This window comes from Babylonia areolata, chromosome 12 (assembly GCF_041734735.1).
Source record: "Babylonia areolata isolate BAREFJ2019XMU chromosome 12, ASM4173473v1, whole genome shotgun sequence".
Taxonomy (NCBI): Eukaryota; Metazoa; Mollusca; class Gastropoda; order Neogastropoda; family Buccinidae; genus Babylonia; species Babylonia areolata.
The window spans coordinates 22801762-22824291 of record NC_134887.1 but is presented as its reverse complement, the minus strand read 5'-3'; the positions used below and the strand labels follow the sequence as shown (position 1 = coordinate 22824291).

At 42.4% G+C, this 22530-nt stretch overlaps 1 protein-coding gene across 12 annotated transcripts in view; it reads left to right on the top strand.

The window, feature by feature from the left end:
- LOC143288455 (neurofibromin-like) overlaps nucleotides 1-22530 on the top strand; it is a 278699-nt gene that overhangs the window by 140302 nt on the left and 115867 nt on the right. For 11 of the 12 annotated variants that reach the window (XM_076596958.1, XM_076596964.1, XM_076596968.1 and 8 more), the window contains 2 exons: nucleotides 238-330; nucleotides 19037-19173. In XM_076596958.1, the coding sequence (XP_076453073.1) occupies nucleotides 238-330; nucleotides 19037-19173 (230 nt within the window). Of the gene's footprint in view, nucleotides 1-237; nucleotides 331-14700; nucleotides 14826-19036; nucleotides 19174-22530 lie in introns of all 12 variants that reach the window. The other variant, XM_076596960.1, reaches the window with a different exon arrangement.

Sequence of the window (22530 nt, the reverse complement as noted above, 5' to 3'; positions counted from 1 at the left end):
AATAAAGTGGAAAACATGTTAGGAACATACCAACTTAAAGTAGGGTGATAGAGATTGAGTGGAAAAATCAACATCCAGTTCATTCCTTGTCTGAGGATATCTGATTTACCGGTGTGGGGAAGGAGTCAGGCAGAACTGAATGCCTGCCTTTATTATGACTGCTTGTTCACTGTTGCAAAGAGATCACTGAAAGAACATGATAACACATAAGCCCCATGTGTGTGTGTTGGTGAACAGACTGGAACCTATTGAAGTGTTGGAAGACAACAAGAGGAATCTTCTGGAGATGACACAGAAAGTGTTCACTGCCATCGTGGAGTCAGCACCAAAGTAAGTGTGATTCTGTCTTTCCTTCCCTGTAGTTGTAATGATTGCTGGACCAGAGGTGCCTGTGTGTTAGATATACAGTGTATCTGTGAACTGGTCCACAGTACCAGCGTGTATAGACATCATCCTGGGCTGATGATGCCTGTTTGGTCCTCACTTCTTTCTCACAGCCACCCAGGATTTCCTTTCCGTTTCTTTTTTTCTTTTATTATACTGTTTGTATGAAATCTCTGTCTTTTTGATTGTCTTCCTCTTTTTTTTTCTATACTTATTTCTTGACTTGTGTCAATTATTAATATGTGTGTCTTTGTGAATAATTGGCTTTTCAATTTTCTATGTATGGTGAACTTGTAAAACAGCCATGTCATGAGTTTCTGTTTATCACTGGCATGTGTTTACTATTTATTTTTTTGTTTACTTATTTTAACATTGTTCTGCTGTTCTTGAATTGAAATTGTCATGAGAAGATCACATTTCATCCAGACAGTTATAATGGCTGTTTTACAGTGAAAATGCTAAAGACCTGTTAAATCCATATTTCTGAGCAGACATGGGAAATGTTGAAGTTGCCTCATTTGTTTGATTTTGATCATTTGTGGTTTGTTGTAACAGGTCTTGTGTGCTTTTGAAATAACTTCAGCATGTGTGGGTTTTTTTGTTTTTGTTTTTTTATCACACCAAATGGTGACAGTCTTCATTGAGTTGTAGTGTGATATTGTGCCAGCATGGCAGCAGGATGCGCTGTGTTGTCTTCATTGCAATGTGTGTTCTCTGTTGTCATAGTGCTGTGTTGTCTTCATCGCTGTGTGTGTTCTCTGTTGTCCTAGTGCTGTGTTGTCTTCATCGCTGTGTGTGTTCTCTGTTGTCCTAGTGCTGTGATGTCTTCATCGCTGTGTGTGTTCTCTGTTGTCCTAGTGCTGTGTTGTCTTCATCGCTGTGTGTGTTCTCTGTTGTCCTAGTGCTGTGATGTCTTCATCGCTGTGTGTGTTCTGTTGTCCTAGTGCTGTGATGTCTTCATCGCTGTGTGTGTTCTGTTATCCTAGTGCTGTGTTGTCTTCATCACAATGTGTGTTCCCTGTTGTCCTAGTGCTGTGATGTCTTTATCGCTGTGTGTGTTCTGTTATCCTAGTGCTGTGTTGTCTTCATCACAATGTGTGTTCCCTGTTGTCCTAGTGCTGTGATGTCTTTATCGCTGTGTGTGTTCTGTTATCCTAGTGCTGTGTTGTCTTCATCACAATGTGTGTTCCCTGTTGTCCTAGTGCTGTGATGTCTTCATCGCTGTGTGTGTTCTGTTATCCTAGTGCTGTGTTGTCTTCATCACAATGTGTGTTCCCTGTTGTCCTAGTGCTGTGATGTCTTTATCGCTGTGTGTGTTCTGTTGTCCTAGTGCTGTGATGTCTTCATCGCTGGTGTTGTCTCTGTTGTCCTAGTGCTGTGATGTCTTCATCGCTGTGTGTGTTCTGTTATCCTAGTGCTGTGATGTCTTCATCGCTGTATGTTCCCTGTTGTCCTAGTGCTGTGATGTCTTCATCGCTGTATGTTCCCTGTTGTCCTAGTGCTGTGATGTCTTCATCGCTGTGTGTGTTCTGTTATCCTAGTGCTGTGATGTCTTCATTGCTGTATGTTCTGTTGTCCTAGTGCTGTGTTGTCTTCATTGCTGTGTGTTCTGTTGTCCTAGTGCTATGTTGTCTTCATTGCTGTGCATTCTGTTGTCCTTGTGCTGTGATGTCTTCATTGTTGTGTGTTCTGTTGTCCTAGTGCTGTGTTGTCTTCATTGCTGTGTTCTGTTGTCCTAGTGCTGTGTTGTCTTCATTGCTGTGTTCTGTTGTCCTAGTGCTGTGATGTCTTCATTGCTGTGTGTGTTCTGTTGTCCTAGTGCTATGTTGTCTTCATTGCTGTGTGTTCTGTTGTCCTAGTGCTGTGTTGTTTTCATTGCTGTGTGTGCTGTTGTCCTAGTGCTGTGTTGTCTTCATTGCTGTGTGTTCTGTTGTCCTAGTGCTGTGATGTCTTCATTGCTGTGTGCTCTGTTGTCCTAGTTCTGTGTTGTCTTCATTGCTGTGTGTTCTGTTGTCCTAGTGCTATGTTGTCTTCATCTCTGTGTGTTCTTTTGTCCTAGTGCTGTGTTGTCTTCATTGCTGTGTGTTCTGTTGTTCTAGTGCTGTGTTGTCTTCATTGCTGTGTGTTCTGTTGTCCTAGTGCTGTGATGTCATCATTGCTGTGTGTGTTCTGTTGTCTTAGTGCTATGTTGTCTTCATTGCTGTGTGTTCTGTTGTCCTAGTGCTATGTTGTCTTCATTGCTGTGTGTTCTGTTGTCCTAGTGCTATGTTGTCTTCATTGCTGTGTGTTCTGTTGTCCTAGTGCTATGTTGTCTTTATTGCTGTGTGTTCTGTTATCCCAGTGCTGTGTTGTCTTCATTGCTGTGTTCCGTTGTTCTAGTGCTTTGTTGTCTTCATTACTGTGTGTTCTGTTGTCCTAGTGCTGTGTTGTCTTCATTGCTGTGTGTTCTGTTGTCCTAGTGCTGTGATGTCTTCATTGCTGTGTGTGTTCTGTTGTCCTAGTACTATGTTGTCTTCATTGCTGTTTGTTCTGTTGTCCTAGTGCTGTGTTGTTTTCATCGCTGTGTGTGTTCTGTTGTCCTAGTGCTGTGATGTCTTCATTGCTGTGTGTTCTTTTGTCCTAGTGCTGTGATGTCTTCATTGCTGTGTGTGTTCTGTTGTCCTAGTACTATGTTGTCTTCATTGCTGTTTGTTCTGTTGTCCTAGTGCTGTGTTGTTTTCATCGCTGTGTGTGTTCTGTTGTCCTAGTGCTGTGATGTCTTCATTGCTGTGTGTTCTTTTGTCCTAGTGCTGTGATGTCTTCATTGCTGTGTTCTGTTGTCTTAGTGCTTTGTTGTCTTCATTACTGTGTGTTCTGTTGTCCTAGTGCTGTGATGTCTTCATTGCTGTGTGTGTTCTGTTGTCCTAGTACTATGTTGTCTTCATTGCTGTTTGTTCTGTTGTCCTAGTGCTGTGTTGTTTTCATCGCTGTGTGTGTTCTGTTGTCCTAGTGCTGTGATGTCTTCATTGCTGTGTGTTCTTTTGTCCTAGTGCTGTGATGTCTTCATTGCTGTGTTCTGTTGTCCTAGTGCTGTGATGTCTTCATTGCTGTGTGTTCTGTTGTCCTAGTGCTGTGATGTCTTCATTGCTGTGTGTGTTCTGTTGCCCTAGTGCTGTGTTGTCTTCATTGCTGTATGTTCTGTTGTCCTAGTGCTGTGTTGTCTTCATTGCTGTGTTCTGTTGTTCTAGTGCTGTGATGTCTTCATTGCTGTGTGTCCCTATGCTGTCTTCATTGCTGTGTTCTGTTGTTCTAGTGCTGTGTTGTCTTCATTGCTGTGTGTTCTGTTGTCCTAGTGCTGTGATGTCTTCATTGCTGTGTGTGTTCTGTTGTCCTAGTGCTGTGTTGTCTTCATTGCTGTGTTCTGTTGTCCTAGTGCTACGTTGTCTTCATTGCTGTGTGTCCTGTTGTCCTAGTGCTATGTTGTCTTCATTGCTGTGTTCTGTTGTCTTATTGCTGTGATGTTGTTTGGCATGTGGCGTGATCTGTGCTGTTGTCATGTTCACCATAATGGTCATAAAGCTGGACATTCCTAGCTGTAAGGGGACAGTTCAGATGCTGGACAGGGAAGAGTGTGTTAGAAGTTATGAAGTTCACATGCTGAAGCTTAATTGAAAGATCCTGTAATTGATCAGTTTCCAACAAAAGGATGACATTTTATCTACTGTTTAAGAGAGAGAAAGTGATATGTTCACATTGATAGTCCATAAGTGAACCTTCATCATGTTCACAGTGGTTGTAAGGTATTCCCATTGGACATGGGTTTCCACAAGTTGCAGTCTTAGGAAGAGTGGTGATTTGAGGGCAAAACAAACACATTTTGAGTGTTGGATCTTGCTTTGTACACAAGGTTCTGATCCTGCACTTCTGTTGTTGGTAAAGTAATCCACAGAAGAGTCTGCAACAACTTCTTTACAATTCACACTCTGTCAATGTTAATTTTTTTTAAATCCTTTTTTGTTGAATCCTGACACATCACTGCCAAGAGGAACTTGTCGGAGTGTGTCATTTGAGATCTTGTTCAGTGTTTTGGTGTTGTTTTTTTTATACTTAACAATCTTAATTTCTCATAAATAACATCTCTTTACTGTTGCACAGTCAGGTCAGAGAACTTTGTATATCTTTTCAAGAAATAAAGATTTCTTTATGAAAAAAAAAGAAGAAAATAATGATGAAATTAAATGGTGCGTGCTCAGAAAAAAAGAAAAAAAAAAGGAGTCCATTATGTTAGTTTTACAGGCATGAAATTTTTCTGACTATAGTCGGATTTCTGACCGAAAATTGGCTCCAGAGGCCATTTTTGAGATTCATGTAAATCTGTTGAGAAAATTGAGGCAGCAGGGGGGAGATTTATTTTCCCGACTGACGAAGCTTGCACGATCATTGTCCAACCGTTCAACAAGACAGACCCACAGCATTTGCCAAAATGCCCCATGTTTGGATAAGAGAACCAGTTGAGAATAAGTGTTCCGTTGCTCCTCTGTCGTCATTCAGCTTATCCGTATTTGGTCACGATTACACAACTTCCGCTCACGGGCTTCACACCTTACGAAGATAGCTGATTTCGCCGATTATCTTCAATCATCGACAAAATGAGAAAACTCACAAAGAAGATTTTTGAAGCAGAGATAGATAAAAGAGTGAAAAATAAGTGGAACTGGGCCTGTCAAGATGAGACCGTGAAAACAGAAGAACAAAAAAATGACTTTACGGTATGCGCCATTCACAAAATGAACTGTCAAAAATGAAAATAGAATGCTCTTTCGAAAGCGTCGTTTGTTGACCCTGAGAGGCGATCTAGTGACTTGTTAGAGCACCAGAATCGAAGTCAAAAGGTTTCCTAATGGTCGATTGAAGTTGTCAAAATGCCGATAACCAGAAGGCGATCCCTACATTGCACACGGTGATATCAGTGAAAAGCAAATTACACACAACACACACACATGCACACACATACAGGCGATCACACGCGCACACAGACACACACACAAATGTGCATGCACGCACAGATACACATGAACGCTGTGTGTGCAGTCTGTATCCCTGTCAAGCCCTTGATGTCTGTTCATTTAGCAAAAGCTGTTGAAACAGAAACTTTCTAGCAATTGATGTCAGTGCTTTTTCTGACACAGCCCATGCTGCGGCACTGGGCACAGACAATTCATGGCAAGTCAGTTTGCTTAGATCTGAGATCTATAGCTAGATTACCAAAAGTAAACACACATGCACACAGAGCTGAATTGAATGCACGTGTGCGCGCGCACACACTGTCACACTCTTACTTAAAAAAAAAAAAATCACATGTATGCACACACATTGTATATACATACTCTGTTTTTTTATTTTCTCTCCACACTTGCACATGTGCACACATGGGCGATCACACAAAGCTCGATAATTTGCATATGTGCGCACACGCACACACTCTTTTTCTCTCTCACACACACACATGGGGTTTAATTGAAAACACACACACACACACATACACACACGTGTGCACGCGCACTGAATTGTATTTATATACAAACTTGCACTTTTTCCTCCCACCTTCCCCCCTCTCTCTCTGCCTTTTGTCTGTCTGTCTGTCCTTCTTTGTCTTTCTCTGTCTGTGTCTTTCTCGCATATACACACACAGTTGTATTTAAAAAAACACTCACAGACACACTCACACACACACACACATGCATGCACACACACACACACACACACACACACACACACACACACACACACACACACACACAGAGAGAGGTCTACAGAATTCGAAAGCAGTGCATACACATTCACAAATACAACTTGCATGCTCTCTTCCCACCTCCCCCCCACCCCCCATCTCTTTCTCTCTCTCTCTTTTCTCCCTCACTCACAGATTTTAGTTGAACACACACACACAGTCCAGGCTGGGGAACTCTCAGCGGATCAGCTACTTTCAGCAGAATAGCAGTTGATTCCAGAGGGAAAAAAATATTTACTCTCCACCCCCACCCACCCCAAACCCCACCCCCTCCTGCAGACTTCTCTAATTCATGATTTGCTGAGGTTGCCCTCCCCTCTGAGTCTCTCCCACCAGTGGGAGAGGGGATGGGGGGGGGGGGGATAAAACCAGTCAATGACTGGCAGCTTTGGCATTGAGCCAAGACACTGACCACTTGCTCTGGCTGAGGATCCCTGACTGCTGAAAGTGATATAACTCATCACATACCCATCCCCTCCTCCCTCCAGTCATTCCACTTCCTCCTTTTCCTCTACCAACACACACACCTGTCAGTGTAACAGAGACTACAGCTATAGAGACCAGGTGGTCAGTCATATTGGTACAGTGCAAACTTGTTTGCTGAGTACATTTTCCTTGAAAACACCAACACACACACACACACACACACACACACACACACACACACACACAGAAGAGAGGCCCCCTAAACCTCTTAAAAATCACTAATTTCATTTTCAGCCATGGGGCTTTGCCCCCCTGGACCCCACCAAGGGCCAAAGGCAGCCCCTGGACCCAGGCCAATTTTCAGAGGAAACACTCCTGGACAATTCCCCAGCCTCACACACACACACACACACACAAAGAGTTTAACACACACACAGAGTTGTATTTAAAGCAGTGCACATACATGCACAGACGAAGCCTGCACGACGTCAGGGTAAAGCGCGGCGCAGACGCAGCATCGGATCACCACCTGGTTGTGGCAGCACTCAAAACCAAGCTGAAGGCCTACAACGACCAGGCTGCAAGACCATCGCACAAGTACAACGTGCACAGCTTGAAGGAGAAACCCAAAGCAGAAGAGTTCAAGATTGAATTGAGGAACAAGTTCAGTGTGCTTTCCCAACTCCCAGAGGACTCAATAGAAGAACATTGGCATAGCCTTCGAGAGACCTGGACAACAACTTGCAAAACAGTCCTGGGCAAGAAAACGAGGAAGCACAAAGAGTGGCTATCAACAGACACCTGGACACTCATCACTGAGAGGAAGCATTTGAAAGACCAGATCAACTGCACGCAAGATCAAGCCGAGAGACATGAGCTACAAGCACAGTACTGGGAGATGAACCGACAAGTAAAGCGAAGTGCGAGAAAAGATAAAAGAACCTACATCGAGGAACTGACAGCAGAAGCTGAGAGTGCAGCAGGTCAGCGGAACATGAAGCGCCTGTATGAGATCACCAGGACACTCTCCGGGAAAAACAGCAACCCAAGCCGGCCCGTCAAGGACAAAGATGGAAACACCATCCTTGGCGAAGAACAGCAGAGAGCAAGATGGGCGGAGCATTTCAAAGAAACGCTCAACCGACCAGCACCACCCGCCCCACCAGACATCCCGCCACCTACCAAGCTCCTCGACATCAACACCAACCCTCCCAGCAAGACCGAGATCGTCAAGGCCATCAAGTCCCTCAAGTCAGGAAAGGCAGCTGGCCCAGATGGAATTCCACCTGAAGCTCTGAAAGCCGACATCCAGACTTCAACTGAGATGCTGCACCCTCTCCTTTGCAAGATCTGGGAACAGGAGCGAGTGCCAAAAGACTGGAAAAGAGGACATCTTGTAAAGCTGCCAAAGAAAGGGGACCTTTCATCCTGCAACAGCTGGCGGGGAATCATGCTGTTGTCTATTCCGGGCAAGGTACTGAGCAGAATCATCCTTGAGAGACTGAAGAACGCTTTGGACAAGACACTTCGGGACGAACAAGCAGGCTTCCGACAAGATCGCTCGTGCACGGATCACATCGCAACCATGCGCATCATCATCGAGCAGTCCCTGGAGTGGCAGACCCCCCTGTACACAGTCTTCGTCGACTTTCAAAAAGCTTTTGACAGTGTCGACCGAGATGTCATCTGGAGACTGATGTACCACTATGGATTTCCACCAAAGTTTGTAACCATCATCCAGCAGATGTACGAAGACGCCACCTGTCAAGTGATCCACGATGGGAAACTGACGGAACCTTTCAGTGTGCAAACCGGCGTCCGTCAGGGTTGTTTGCTCTCACCGACCATTTTCCTGATGGTGGTTGACTGGGTCATGAGGCAGTCTACAGCAGATCGGAGGACAGGCATCCAGTGGACTTTTACTAAACAGCTGGAGGACCTAGACTTCGCAGATGACATAAGTCTTCTCTCCCACAGGCAGCAAGATGCGCAGGAGAAACTATGTCGTGTGGCAGAAGAAGCTGAGAAGACTGGACTCCAAATCAACATTGGGAAAATAGAGGTCATGAGGGTCAACAACAAGAAGCAAGATCCAGTGCAACTACACCAAGAGAACATCAAGGAGGTTGACAAGTTTGTCTACTTAGGCAGTGTTGTCAGCAAAGACGGGGGGACGGACGAAGACATCAAGAGCCGTATCAACAAAGCAAGACACGCCTTCAACACCCTTCGACCAATCTGGAGATCGACAGCCCTCTCAATCCGCAACAAGATCCGGATTTTTAACACCAACGTGAAGTCGGTTCTACTCTATGGCTCAGAGACGTGGAGAGTGACAAAGACCAGCACCCACAAGCTTCAGACATTCACCAACAGATGTCTAAGAAACATCCTGAACATCAGATGGCCAGAGGTTGTCTCCAATGAAGAACTTTGGAACATAACAAAACAGGCCCCACTGGAGACGGAAATCAAGAAACGGAAATGGGGATGGATAGGCCATACACTACGCAAGCCTGCAACAAACATCACAAGACAGGCTCTTGATTGGAACCCTCAGGGGAAAAGGAAAGTTGGCCGTCCGAAGCAGACCTGGCGGAGAAGCATTGAGTCAGAGACAAGGGCGGCCGGAATGACGTGGGCCGAACTGAAGAGGACCAGCCAGAGCCGGGTGCGTTGGAGGAGTGTTGTTGCGGCCCTATGTTCCCCACGGAATCAAGAGGAATAAGTCAAGTCACATACATGCACACATACAAACTTTTACTCTTTCCTCCCATGTCTCCCCCACACTACCCCTCCCCCGCCCCTCCCATCCCCCCTTTTCAATCTCATTGTCTGTCTGTCTGTCTGTCTATGTCTGTCTCTCTCTCTTTCTCACATACACACAGAGAGTTGCATTGAAAAAAAACCCCCAAAAAAACAGACAAGATTTTTAAAATCATGCCCACATGGCTGATTTTTACAGGTTTGAAAGCAAAAACACTTAAGTTTAGGAAAAATTGGACTGATTTTTGGCTGGAATACCTCAGAGGCATTGGTGGCCCTAACGTGCAGATTTTATGGTTTGAAATTGAGAAAAACCTTGAGCTTCAGGAGGCTTTGCTCCATGCTACCCACTGGGGGCCACAGAAGGCCCCCGGGCCCCCAACTTTCAGACTCAGTCACATGCCTGTTTTAAGCAGTATACATCGAAAATAAAATAAATTGCTCACCTTTTTTCATTCTGTCACAAAAATGTTGCCTGGGACCTCAAATTATCACATGTGACATGATTCTGTGTCTTGGTGGGAGGAAAGTCCTGATTGACAAGTATAAAAGTAGAAACAGAAAGGATACAGGTCCTTTATTTTTTGTTGCCTGCTTACAGGTTGGTGAGTGGGCCCAGAGTTTGCTGTTGTCTGTGTGGAGTTTCAGTGTTTGTTGTTCCTTGTTATGTTTATGGGGACAGCATGGGCAGAATGACCAGGTAGGTAGGCCTAGTTGCGAACAGCATGTTTTTGAGAACGGTTCGTATACCGCCCAATTCTGAAGGGTTCTCACCACACACATTTTATAATTGAATGTCTGCTTCGACCTCTTTCTGATACATTAATGAATATCCATTTCCAAGAACCAGTCGAACATCGGCTATTTCTATTTCCACGCTCTTTCTTCTCAATGCACACCACTGCCAACCGAGTTCACAGACATGCTCCAGAAATTCTAAAATCAAAGGAAGCAAGTAGTAAGACTTGAACTTTTATACAGATTAAAACAGCTGATTTGATTGGATATGTTGAATGAATTGTGCATTTCCAGTGCGTGGAGAATTTAAGAAAGCATGTTGGTGACAGAAGGTCAGTTTTGACAGGAATCTCCAAAAGTGTCGTTTGCAATTAGACCATACCATATTTTGACATGACTCAATTTCCAAATGATGCTGCACAGCTACTGAGCGCTCTTAAAAGGGTGCATTTGTGTGTGGTGTGGGATGTGTGTGTTTAAATGTGTGTGTGTGCATGTGTGATCAAAACCAACAATGCAACAGTTTGCAGTTAGACTTGCCTGTTCGAATTTACCCTCAGGCACCCCTGCTTGTTCAACCATTGAAAAAACGTTGAAAAGGAGGAGTTGACAAACTTTTCCTGGTGCAACTAATCAGAGAAAGCCTTCAAAAACATTAGAGCTACATTTGACAGTCGTACAACCTGTTATCTGTGTAATACACTAGTGGCTTTAACTAGATCGTTCGCAGTTAGGCCTACCTAACCTATTTATGTTTGTTTTCCTGTGTCTTTGTTGCTGTCCACTTTGTGCCCAAGTTTAAATTTTTTCTTGGTTTTGGCTCACATGTTTGTAAACACACAATATGTGTCCATGTAATAACCCTGTGTTTCTGTTGTATGTGCGTTTGTGTATGTACATTGTGTGTCCATTGTAAAGTTTAACAAATTCATTTTCTCTTAAAGCATGTGCGGACGTTCCGCCGATGGACGTTTCGCCGCCGGACGTTTCGGAGTTGGACGTTTTGCCGACCGGACGTTTAGCCAACGGATGTTTCGCCGACGGATGTTTCGTCGACCGGACGTTTCGCAGACAGACTTTTCGACGCATTGTCTAAAAGTATAAAACATATAAAAATATAAAAGTATATACAACACTTCTGTTCACTTTGATTGTGTCACAGATTATGCGCAACAGCTTTGAGAAATACTAAAACATCATCCTGTGCGTACCTTGCAACAAGCGCTTGCAGTCGTGTGTTGACTACTTCGTACTGCTTGTTTTTTCGCATCCTGACGCCCATGGCACGCTGTTCTATCATAAGCTCGGTGCTTGCCTGCTCCTTGCGTAACTTGCTGACAAGCCTGCCAAGTGTTGGGTGCGTGACAGACATTCGCTGATCAAAGGCACGGTGCCAGCCTTCGACCGAGTTATTAGTCCTGGGCAGGTTGTCTCCCACACGATTGTAGACGTTCCACATGGCGACGTCGAATTTCGGGCGTCGACGGCGTCCTCGCTGCACAATGCCCAGCCATGTACTTTCAAAGTAGGCGAGGAAGTCTGAAAGCGTCTCGTCAGTGTCGGCATCCAGCGAATCCATGAGCTGTTGAAACGCCTCGATGACGTCGTCAGGAGGCACGAAAGCCAAGGCCTGAATGGTCTTGACGAGAAGAGAGTTCTCTGGCTCCAAGTACCAATCTTGTAGTCCAAGCGACTGGAGGTTTCTCCAAAGACATTGGCCAAAGTGAAAAAAGCACCCGTGCACGGCTGTGGTTGGGAAGTGTTCACTGATGCTGTTTAATGCGGCTCGTTCAAAATCTATTGTGATGGTCTCTGGGTTGAGATCTCTCTGGCCGTTCAGGTAAGTAAAGATCGCGTCATACGTGGCCCTGTTTTTGTTTTGTGTCACACAGTAAACAAGAGGCAGAGTGTGAGTATCCTCAACAAGAACATGGATGGTGTAAAGTTGTGTTGCTAACGGAGCGCTGTCAAATGTTCCATCACAAAACCAGTGGGCGTTACGTGCTAAAACGTCAAGATTGGATGGAGTGGTTAGAATAACGATATCGTCCGTCTGAAACGCTAAAAATTGTTCTCCTCTCGTTGTAAGCTTCAGCTCCTCGCTGATGATGTCGCTATCTGGAGCTTTCCGTTTTCTTCGGATCATCCTTGCCAAAGTCTCCTTTTTTGGAAGAGAACCTGCGGCGGCGAGCGGAAATTCTGCTGTGCAGTTGTTGATTATCGAACTTGTGGCTTCTTCAGACTGCTCTGCGCGCTGTTTTATATCACCAACCGCTTTCAAAGCCAGGCAACGGGCTGCACTTGGCGGATGGGAATGGGTGGATGGACGGCCTTCCAGAACGTCGTTTACTGTCTTTAACCTTCCTTTGCACTCTCCTCGTTTCTCGCATTGCCAGAAAATTGTGACGTTGTCGGCTTTGGTGCGGTCCATGACATAGGCGTAGCCTTCGTGCAACAGCTTTCGCTTATTCCTCTTTGTGAAAGTGAATTCCATCTGAAATGCACCAGATGCACTAGATAAGTTCCAAAGTTTAACGTGATGTTACTAAATATGCTCCAGTCAAAACTGCCCTTTTAATTACAGATCCAATCTGGTCTCTCTCTCTCTCCCTCTCTCTCTCTCTCAACGTTTACTTACTTCTCAGAATCTTGCACATGAATGAAGGAAGCACTATCTCGAGGGAACGTGAGACAGATGACAAACAGAAATACTGTCGAGGTGGAAGGTGAACGTGAGAACTGGCAAACAGAAATACTGGGATTGTTACACGGTTTGAACGGTTCACATGAGGAGGGAAAGTGAGAGAGAGTTCACTGATCCATTGATACAGAGAAATGGCGAGAGAAATGTGTGAGCTCAGAATTTTGTAAAGGGGCGCACACTTGACGCACACTTGACGTAGGTATATGTGTCGGCTAAACGTCCCGCGCCGAAATGTTCGTCGACGAAACGTCCGTCGGGTAAAGGTCCGTCGGCTAAAGTTCCGGTTGGCAAAACGTCCGGCTCCGAAACGACTGTCGGCAAAACGTCCGCCGTCGAAAAGTCCGTGTACCTCTTAAAGTACTTTATCTGTCAACACAAAAGTTGACTTAGAAATAGGGGAACAAAAATCAGTCCTATCCTTACAGTCCAACACACTTCAGGGAAGGGCACCAAAATGTTAGTCATGCTATTGTTACATTTTTGGACAAAACTTTTATCTGGCATAATGACACATTGATTCACAGCAGTTATTTTATCATTTTTATTTAGAATATAAACTTTTGTTCAGTTTGGAAGTTACATTGATGGGTACATCTGCCAGGAGCAGCAAATTGTGCTGGTAATTGGACATTAGATATATGAAGTAATTTCTTATAAATAGTCTTGATATATGAAGTATTTTCTTATAAAGAGATATCACTCATCCAAAACATTAATTGAGAATGTCACATTCCACACATATCCATCATTTACAAATCCTTTGAAACTGTGCCTGCTGCTTTCGATCCAAGGAGATTTGATTCACAGCCATACTGATTTAGGCTGCACTTGCACATTAGCAGCACTGTCTAGCACAAACCAGCATATTGTTTCAGAATATATATACAAAAATTAGATTTTTTGATGGTGAGCACAAAAATGTGATTTAGATCAACTCATACAATTTACACATAGTCTAATTCCAGAAATTCAGTCGTCAATACAAAAGAGAATAACCCCAAAGTTGGAGATTACAGAAAATTGTTTTTTTGTGGAGGTGTTTTTTTTGGGGGGTGGGGGGGGGGGGTTGTTTTTTTACAATTTATCAGAAAGCCATGATGAAGGCAGTGGAGGTTTGAAACTTTGATCTAGATCTGTATTATGTGGGAGAATACAAGTCCAATCTGTTGATCATGATTTTTACAAAAGAACTGAACTTGTGGAGAGTGTACACACATTACACCAGAATTCTGTTTAAAGTTTTGTTACATCTGTTGAAGCCAGAAAACAGAGATGAAGAATAGGAAAGTTTTAAAACTTTGATAGATCTGTATTATGATCTTAAAACAGTGAAATGCCAGTTGATATGGGCTGCTTTGGCAAAATGGAAAGTTTAATTTCCAGCTCACAACTTTTGAATCAACAGATACTTATGTCAGATAGTGAGTGAGCAACAGTATAATTTTGATCAATTGATCTGTACATAAAGTATCCATATGCCACCCCCACCTCCATGCCACCCACATTTTCAGTCTCCTTATTGTAGTTTTTAAATATACAGAAGCACATGTGAGCCGTGAAGGCTTAGCCTCTTGTCTTTATGTTGTCCTTTGTTATTTTTCTTGGCTGGTGCTGTGTGAAATCCTGTATGTGGCGTGCTTGTCATTTCTTTGTTGAGTTGTGCCAGTGGGAGATTCTAATCACTTTTCTAATCTGTTGTCACCACTATCATAGGCAGAGGTGGTCTTGTTGTACAGCTGTCATAGTGTCTATTATTTTGAGCTTCTGCCTCTGGTCCCTGCCTGGGTGCCCAATCCCCCTTTCCTCCCTCCCCCCCCCCTCCCCCCCCCCCCACCTTGCTCTCTTTCTGTGTGAAGTGTGCACTATGTTGAGGGAAGGGGGACTGAAGGGAAGTGTTTGGCGGTGAGCGCAGGTTCCCCCACAAGCTGCAGACCATGTGCCATTGTCTGGACCAGGTGGTCAGTGAGCGTTTCCCTGGGGACAGCATCACTGCCACTGGCACCGTCATTTTCCTACGTTTTTACAACCCAGCGTTAGGTAACCCCCCCAGCTGCCCCCAGCACCTTTGGCCACTTGTCCCTGTGCCTTGTATCATTGCCTTCATTTCATTGCTGTCTTTCTGGCTGCTGCTAACAGTGCTGGGGTTGTCCATTGCTCTCATTGGCTCTTCATCTCTTTTTTACAGCTCATTGTTCAGAAACATTGATGATTTCAACTTGTAAACTGTTTGAAATGCCATATGTGCCCATCAGCCATAACACTGTGTGGTTCAGCTAATCAGCTTTGTTTTGAAAGTATATAAAAGGCTTTTGAAAAAAAAATCCATTTCATTTCGTCAGTGTTTGTCTTCATATACCAGTATTCTAACTTATTTTTGGTAATCTTTCCCCATCTTGTTCTTGCCTCCCTCAGAGAAAAAACAAAGATGGTGATTGGAATTGACAACCCCACATTCTGTCCAAGTATTGCTGATTAAGAAAAAGCTGTACCATAAATCTGTCAGTTTTCAGTACTTTTTTATATGCATTTTTTAAAGTTTAAAACTGTCTGAACTAATGTTTCCTTTACCCCATTTGTTTGAAAGCTGTTTCCCATCCACTGTCTTCCCACTCACACCCTGGCAAGAAATGATGGTAGTTATTCTTGTAAACACTTTCTGCCCTTGTATTTCATTGATCCTCAGAAGTTACAGTAAGTGCTAGGTGCATTATTCTGGGAGGGGGTAGTTTACACATAGCTGCTTTCAGGGCAACAATTTGCTGACTTTTGTTCTTTTCTCACTGCTTCACTGCCATTGCTTTGCTGCCCATTATAGTTACATGACTAAAAACCCATGTTCAGGTATAACTCTGTATTTTTCATTGCTTGTGTGAGAGTATCTTTTTTGAGAATCTGTTAATGCATCATCTGCTTGTTTGGCCTCATAAAGATAAATGTGTTTTGTTTCATTACTGTGGCTAATCCAGTAATCAATGTCAAAACACAGTTACAAATGATGCTCAGAGAAAATATTTGCACTTTTTTGTTTATGCATGCTTCTCTTTCTTTGGAAAACTGAAATGTGGATGTGAAAGAATAGTGCTTTCTGTATCCATTCAGTTTTTGTTATTACTATTTGCTCGTGCACTGTAGTTAATTTGTTTAACCTGTTTATTTGTTGTTGTTGTTTTTTTGTTTTCACAAAAAATATTGTTCATGGCTGCATTATGCTTACATGCTATATGATTTGTAAAAGTGTTGACAGCTGTATTGAGTGTGGGTGTGTCTGTGGCCAGTGAAGAACAGGGAGGAGGGCAGGTTATAGTCCTCCTGAAATCGTTTGATGTCACTGCCATGTCATCACCCACTTTGTCCACATGCCTGCCTCTGTCTTGTCTTCATTATATTTGACTCTGTTCTATTACTAGTTTGTGTGTTTTTTGATGTTTATGAAACCGATTCCTTGAAAGTTGTAGGAGGTTTGTTTCATTTACACCATATATAAAGACAGAAACCTTTCATGATTTTCAGACCACTGACACAGTGCATGGTGTAGAAAAGAACATGGTGTGAGGAATGTACACCTCAGGCACCAGTTGTAGAAGATAAGTTGTGTGTTATAAAAGCAGAAAAGAGCTTCATCTGGCGGCCCACAACCACACTGCTGTCACTGTAGGTCCTGTTTGATTCACTCTAGGGGTACACTGTCTTCTCTTGACTGTCTTATTATCTACCATGCACATTGGAGTGACTTTTTTTCAGATTCACAGTGCAAGACTGCTGATTTATTGCAGATCTGTGTGTGCATGTGTAGGGTTATCGTGTGGCTGGTATGATCATGACATATTGGGCACATGTTTTTGATCCACAGTAACTGAAGTGATCACCACAAATTGGACACGCTTCTTCCTCAGTGACATTGATCATGTTTGTTTTGGTACAGACAGTTGAGTACATTCTCTTTGATTTCATGCAGGTGTCCTAGACAATGCTGAAGGCAATCACAGTATTGATTAGAGTGTTGATATTGTTTCCATTTGAAATCAAGTGTTTTCAGTTATTTCATGTATTAAGACGTCTTGCTGTAGCTGTTACATTTCTCAGGTTACACAGCATACCTAGCATTCCACCATCTCAGACTCTGTATGTGATATTTGTAGTCAGGTGCTGTACTACTTTTCAGCTGGGAGCAACACTGGAAGGGAAGGTTAAATAAAAACTGTTCAGGAAAAAATCAGACATTTCATGTGCAAGACAGTGTAAACAATTTCCTGTGATCACATAATGAGGATCTGTGTAAACAATTTCCTGTGATCACATACGATAATGAGGATCTGTGAAGAATCTTTCCTGCAGTACTGTCTTCACAAAGAATTTATTTTTAAAGTTCAGAATACATGATTGGAATTGTCATGGGAGATCCGTTGTGTGGAACTGGTGGATCAGCAGGGTCAAAGTCACCAAGATATGGAATTTGTTGTCAGGTTTAAGATACACAAAACTTTACTGATGCCCCCTGAACACAACACTGCTGAACTGGCTCACAGAGGCATCTCTGACTTTGCTTTCTTTAAGGATATGATACTGATAGGTTATGAATTTTGAAGTGCTAATGTCATTGACTGCAGTCATTTCCAAACAGAAGTGGTGACAGGGCTGTCAGAATGAGGAAAGATGTGAAGAGAGTGAGTGTTTATCTGGTTTGTGAAGAAGGGAGGAAGGCAGGCTGCAGCAGAACACACATTCCTGTTGTCATCAGGTGGACCAGGCAGTCCTGTACCTTCAACAGATCACAGTAACCCTGACTTGACAAACAGTGTGGAGGGACAGAACAGCTTCAGACAGTAGAAGTGATGGGACAGATGGACATGAGACATGAAAGTGCAGCACGGGCTGAAGGGTGCGGTGTGGTGTGTGATGCTGTGACCAGCCTGGCTGAGTCGCTGTGGTGTTTCTCCCTGCCCAGGTTCCAGCACAGCGTCATGTCTCACCACTGACCATGCTTTCAATGCTGCTGTCCTGTCATCAACATCAACAGCGTCATGTCTCACCACTGACCATGCTTTCAATGCTGCTGTCCTGTCATCAACATCAACAGCGTCATGTCTCACCACTGACCATGCTTTCAATGCTGCTGTCCTGTCATCAACATCAACAGCATCATGTCTCACCACTGACCATTCTTTTAGTGCTGCTGTCCTGTCATCAACATCAACAGCGTCATGTCTCACCACTGACCATGCTTTCAGTGCTGCTGTCCTGTCATCAACATCAACAGCGTCATGTCTCACCACTGACCATGCTTTCAGTGCTGCTGTCCTGTCATCAACATCAACAGCATCATGTCTCACCACTGACCATTCTTTCAGTACTGCTGTCCTGTCATCAACATCAACAGCATCATGTCTCACCACTGACCATTCTTTTAGTACGGCTGTCCTGTCAACATCAACAGCGTCATGTCTCACCACTGACCATGCTTTCAGTGCTGCTGTCCTGTCATCAACATCAACAGCGTCATGTCTCACCACTGACCATGCTTTCAGTGCTGCTGTCCTGTCATCAACTGAAACCTCCTTTCATTCCCAAGCTGTACAAAATGGGATAGAAAACATTGTAGTATTTACATGACTTGTTGGGGACTCTTTGTATCAGGAAGGTGTGGCAGTCAGTCACTCAGTTAACATCGATGATCGGTTCTGCCTGGCACTGAATTTGATAATGAAATGGAAATTAAGATGTACCGTTGAAGACTGAATCCTGCCACAGGAAAAAAAAAAAAGAAAAAAGAGTACAGTATGAAGTAAAATAATCACAAGGACAATGCATTTTCTGTTGTTGTTTTTTTGTTTTTTGTTTTTTTAATTTGAAAAAATGAAAAAAGGGAGGTGTCATTGATTTTTGTGAAAATGCAGGGATGTGTGGTAGGGAGACAAATATGTTAGTTGAGGAAACATTCACTAGAAAAAAAGTTTTAGACAGGTTGAGACATTTTGAAGCAAAAATCAGATTACTCTGGGGAATTTTTGAATAACTTGCCATGCTACGGAAAAGACAGCAGCATTGATACTGGATATGGAAGCTGGTTTATAGAACAACTTATTGTAGAAGAAAGAGGTCATAATGAAAACCAGTTAGTCCCTGGTGTTCTTCCCAGTGTTGAGGGAGGTGCAAGGAATGAAAGGAGGGAGGTGACAGGCAGGATGATGACAGTGCCAGGTGTGCAGAAAGAGAGCGGCCAGGTGTAATGTGTGTTGCCATCTGGGCAGGTTCCCCCCCAAGCTGCGCAGTATGTGTCACTGCCTTTACCAGGTGGTGACGCAGCGCTTCCAGCAAAGTAGTGCAGAGGCTGTGTGGACTGTGATCGGGACCGTGATATTCTTACGCTTCATCAACCCTGCCATAGGTATAATAAGGGTGGTTAGGTTTTACAACCCCTCTTTGCCTTTTTTCTCTTCCCTGTTTGGTGTGTGTATGTTGTGGGGTTTTCTTCTTTTTTTTTTCCTTTCTGTTTTTTTATATATTTTTATTCTTTCTTCTTCAACAAAAATAATTTGCTTTGTTTCGGGACTAAAATATTCTGTGCTCAGTTGCATATTCAAGTGGTCACTGGTGGTAATTTAGAGACCTGATTAATGTGAAGGCTTATTTTTCACTGTTGTGGTAAGAGATCATTTCAAAGCCCTTGTAGTCTGTACGTACGTGTGTGTGTGTGTGTGTGTGTGCATGCATGCAGTACTCATATTCTTGTGTGCTTGCATGCAGTGAAGTATGCTTGTTCAAGTGTCATGTGACAGGGAGGGGGAAAAGGAAGGGGTGAGGTGGTGGACAGTCTGGTGTTTTGGTTACTTCAGTTAACACTTCAAACTTGATTGGTGCTACAAGTCCAGTTTGGCTTGGACTTGGTGCCTACTTGAGAAGCAAGTTGTCAAAAAAGGTTTCTGATCAGGTATGCACAAAGAGGAAAGGTGGCAATGATGGTTCAGTTCTCCATTGGGTGTTCTGTGAGTCTTCAGTTCCTTATCTTGAACTGTGTGGTGAGCATGACAGTAACAGTTTATCAGGCTTGATACTGCTGTCACAGTGGAAGAGAATTCTCCCACATATTATTGTCAGATATTATGGTTTCACAGTGGAAGAGAATTCTCCCACACATATTATTGCTAGATATTGTGGTTTCACAGTGGAAGAGAATTCTCCAACACTCTCTGTCTCTGTCTGTGTGTGTGTGTGTGTGTCACACACACACACACACACACACACACACACATTTTGTTTAACAAATTCTTTTTTAGTTTTACTGCTTTCTGAAGAATAACTGTTAATTAACCAGAATTACTTTTCTGCAAAGAAACAGGATGTTAGTGAAAGGAAAATCTGCTGCTTTATTTCTGTCTCTTAGACTGTTAATTGGGTGCATGTGATTGTGTGGAAAAATTCCAAGGTTGAAAGGGATCTGATGTTTGAGATTTTTGCTATTTAAAAAAAAAAAAAAAAAAAAAAAAAAATTCATGCAACTGAGCGCATGTGTGTACGTGGCTAGTTCTGGAACTTTGGAACTGACTTGACATTTTGTGTTTGTGTGTAGTTGTGTGTGTGTGTCTCTGTGTGGAGTACATGTTTAGCTGTTGTTCCAGTTATTGAGAATTCTCCTGCATCCTTTTCTTCATTGTGATCCACCCCTTGACTGAAACGAATAGAGTTCTTTTTTTTTCTTTTTCTTTTTTTTTAATTTCACATTTACTGACATAAAAAGCATTAGCGTTGATATGTCTACAAAACTTACTCTTTGCTGACTGACATTCTGCCTTCAACTTGTTCAAGCGTGGGAAAAGTCTCAGTTTTTACAAAATGTCTTTCAAAAATGGTTTTGTCTGTGACCTGAATATAATCCCTCATTTATTCACCTAGCCACTTTTGGTTCCTTTTTATGCACACATTTTCACAAGGTTGGTTCACAGTTTAGGCCAGATCTGGAGTGTTTGCATGACTGTATCAAATGTTCACACATTCTATGTGGACTTTTCTATTTAGATAAAACTGTTGTGACTTTTCTTTTCTTTATTTAAATAGGGTTTACCTTTCTTTTTTTTTCTTTGCTTTTGTTTATTTACATGTACATATTTTCCATTTGAGAATTCTCTGTTTTTAAGAAAGAAAATTTAGAACAAAACTATTTTTCAGAAAAAAAAAAAAAAAGCTTGAGGTCAGTTTAGTTTCGGGGAGTTGGGGAGGAGAGAGCGAAGTTGAAATGAAAAAAGTCATGAAGATCAGGATGTGTTGAAAGAACATCTTGTGACAAGAGAAAACTGTGTGTTGTCTTGCTCAGTGGTCAGCCTGGTTTTAACCCCTTATTTGATCATTGTGGCTGGTGCTATTTTATGCATGCGATTTTGGGATGTATAGACCTTGCTTATGTCATTAATCATTTCTCGTTTTTTTCCCTTTCAGAAGACATTTTTTCTTGTGGTGGTTATTTCTGCATGCCAGGGGAGTGTACTGAATTGGTGGCAGTATCTTGTCCTGTATCAGAGTGTTGGCTTTGTTTTGTCAAGATAGAAACTAGAAACATTTGGAGGAGGTTATAAAGTTGATGTTTACTCTCCTAGTTTGTGTGGTTTTTAAAAAAAATTTTAAAATTTTTTTTTATTTTTTTTTTTTTAGTCCTTTCATTTAACAAACATGCGAACAGAATCAAGAAAATTCTGGTTTTAGTTTCTGTCTTGACTTATGAGATGAAGATACAATGAATGTTTTGTCTTTCTTTATTGCAGAATGTATCACTAATTTACATATGTCAGTAGAATGTTGATGTTGACTTTTCTTATGTTTGTATTAGAAAGCATTTTCCTTTTTATCTTTTTTTCCCTCATGATTTATGTGTCACATAATAGGTCAGAGTGAATTCTAATGATTATTGGACTGCACTTTTGTTCTTTATGACTTTGTTTTAAATAAATTGCAGTTCAAGCAAAAGTTAGTGAATAAACACATTTTCATTGTGTGTCTGTTCTTATTAATTAAAGCATTTAGAAACATCTTTTTTATTTCCCTCTTTTTCTCTCTTTCATTGTGCACAATTTTTTTCCATTATTGTCAGTTTCAGTGATAACTTCTGTCATCTTTGACATGAGAATTGATTATCTTATTTTTTTAATTATATTTTTTATGGCTGCATTTGAGATTTTGTTTAAAAAGTTTGATACTTTTTTAAAAATTATTTTGTTGTTTTTTTGTGGACACTTAAATACTTACATGTACAACATTATGAGATAGTCACATCACTGTAAACATATTTTATATCTAATGGGAGTAACAGATCTCAGAAGTTGAATCTTGAGAAAATCAATCTCTCTCTCTCTCTCTCTCTCTCTCTCTCTCTCTCTCTGTCTATCTGTCTGTCTGTCTGTCTGTCCGTTTGTCTTAGACACACTCACCCCATCAGGTTGACTTGAATGACCAAAAGAGATAGAAGAAAAAAAGTAGGAAAAAAGAAAAAATCAGTTATGTCTGGCCTTGACCAACAGGAAGTAAGTAGTAGTCCCCTGTGAAGTGTCACACCAGTTCTCCAACCCACTGCAGGAGTCACCTGTTGCCAGCTGGAGTGACAGAGTGACAGTGACATGATACTCTGACAGAAACTGACTGGATTTGGAAGAAACTACATAACCCTTTTGGGTTATTCACAGTTTGTTCTAACATTCATTTACCATGCTTCATATTCCAACACCCAACTATTTCCTTTCATGTTACTGGTGCTCTT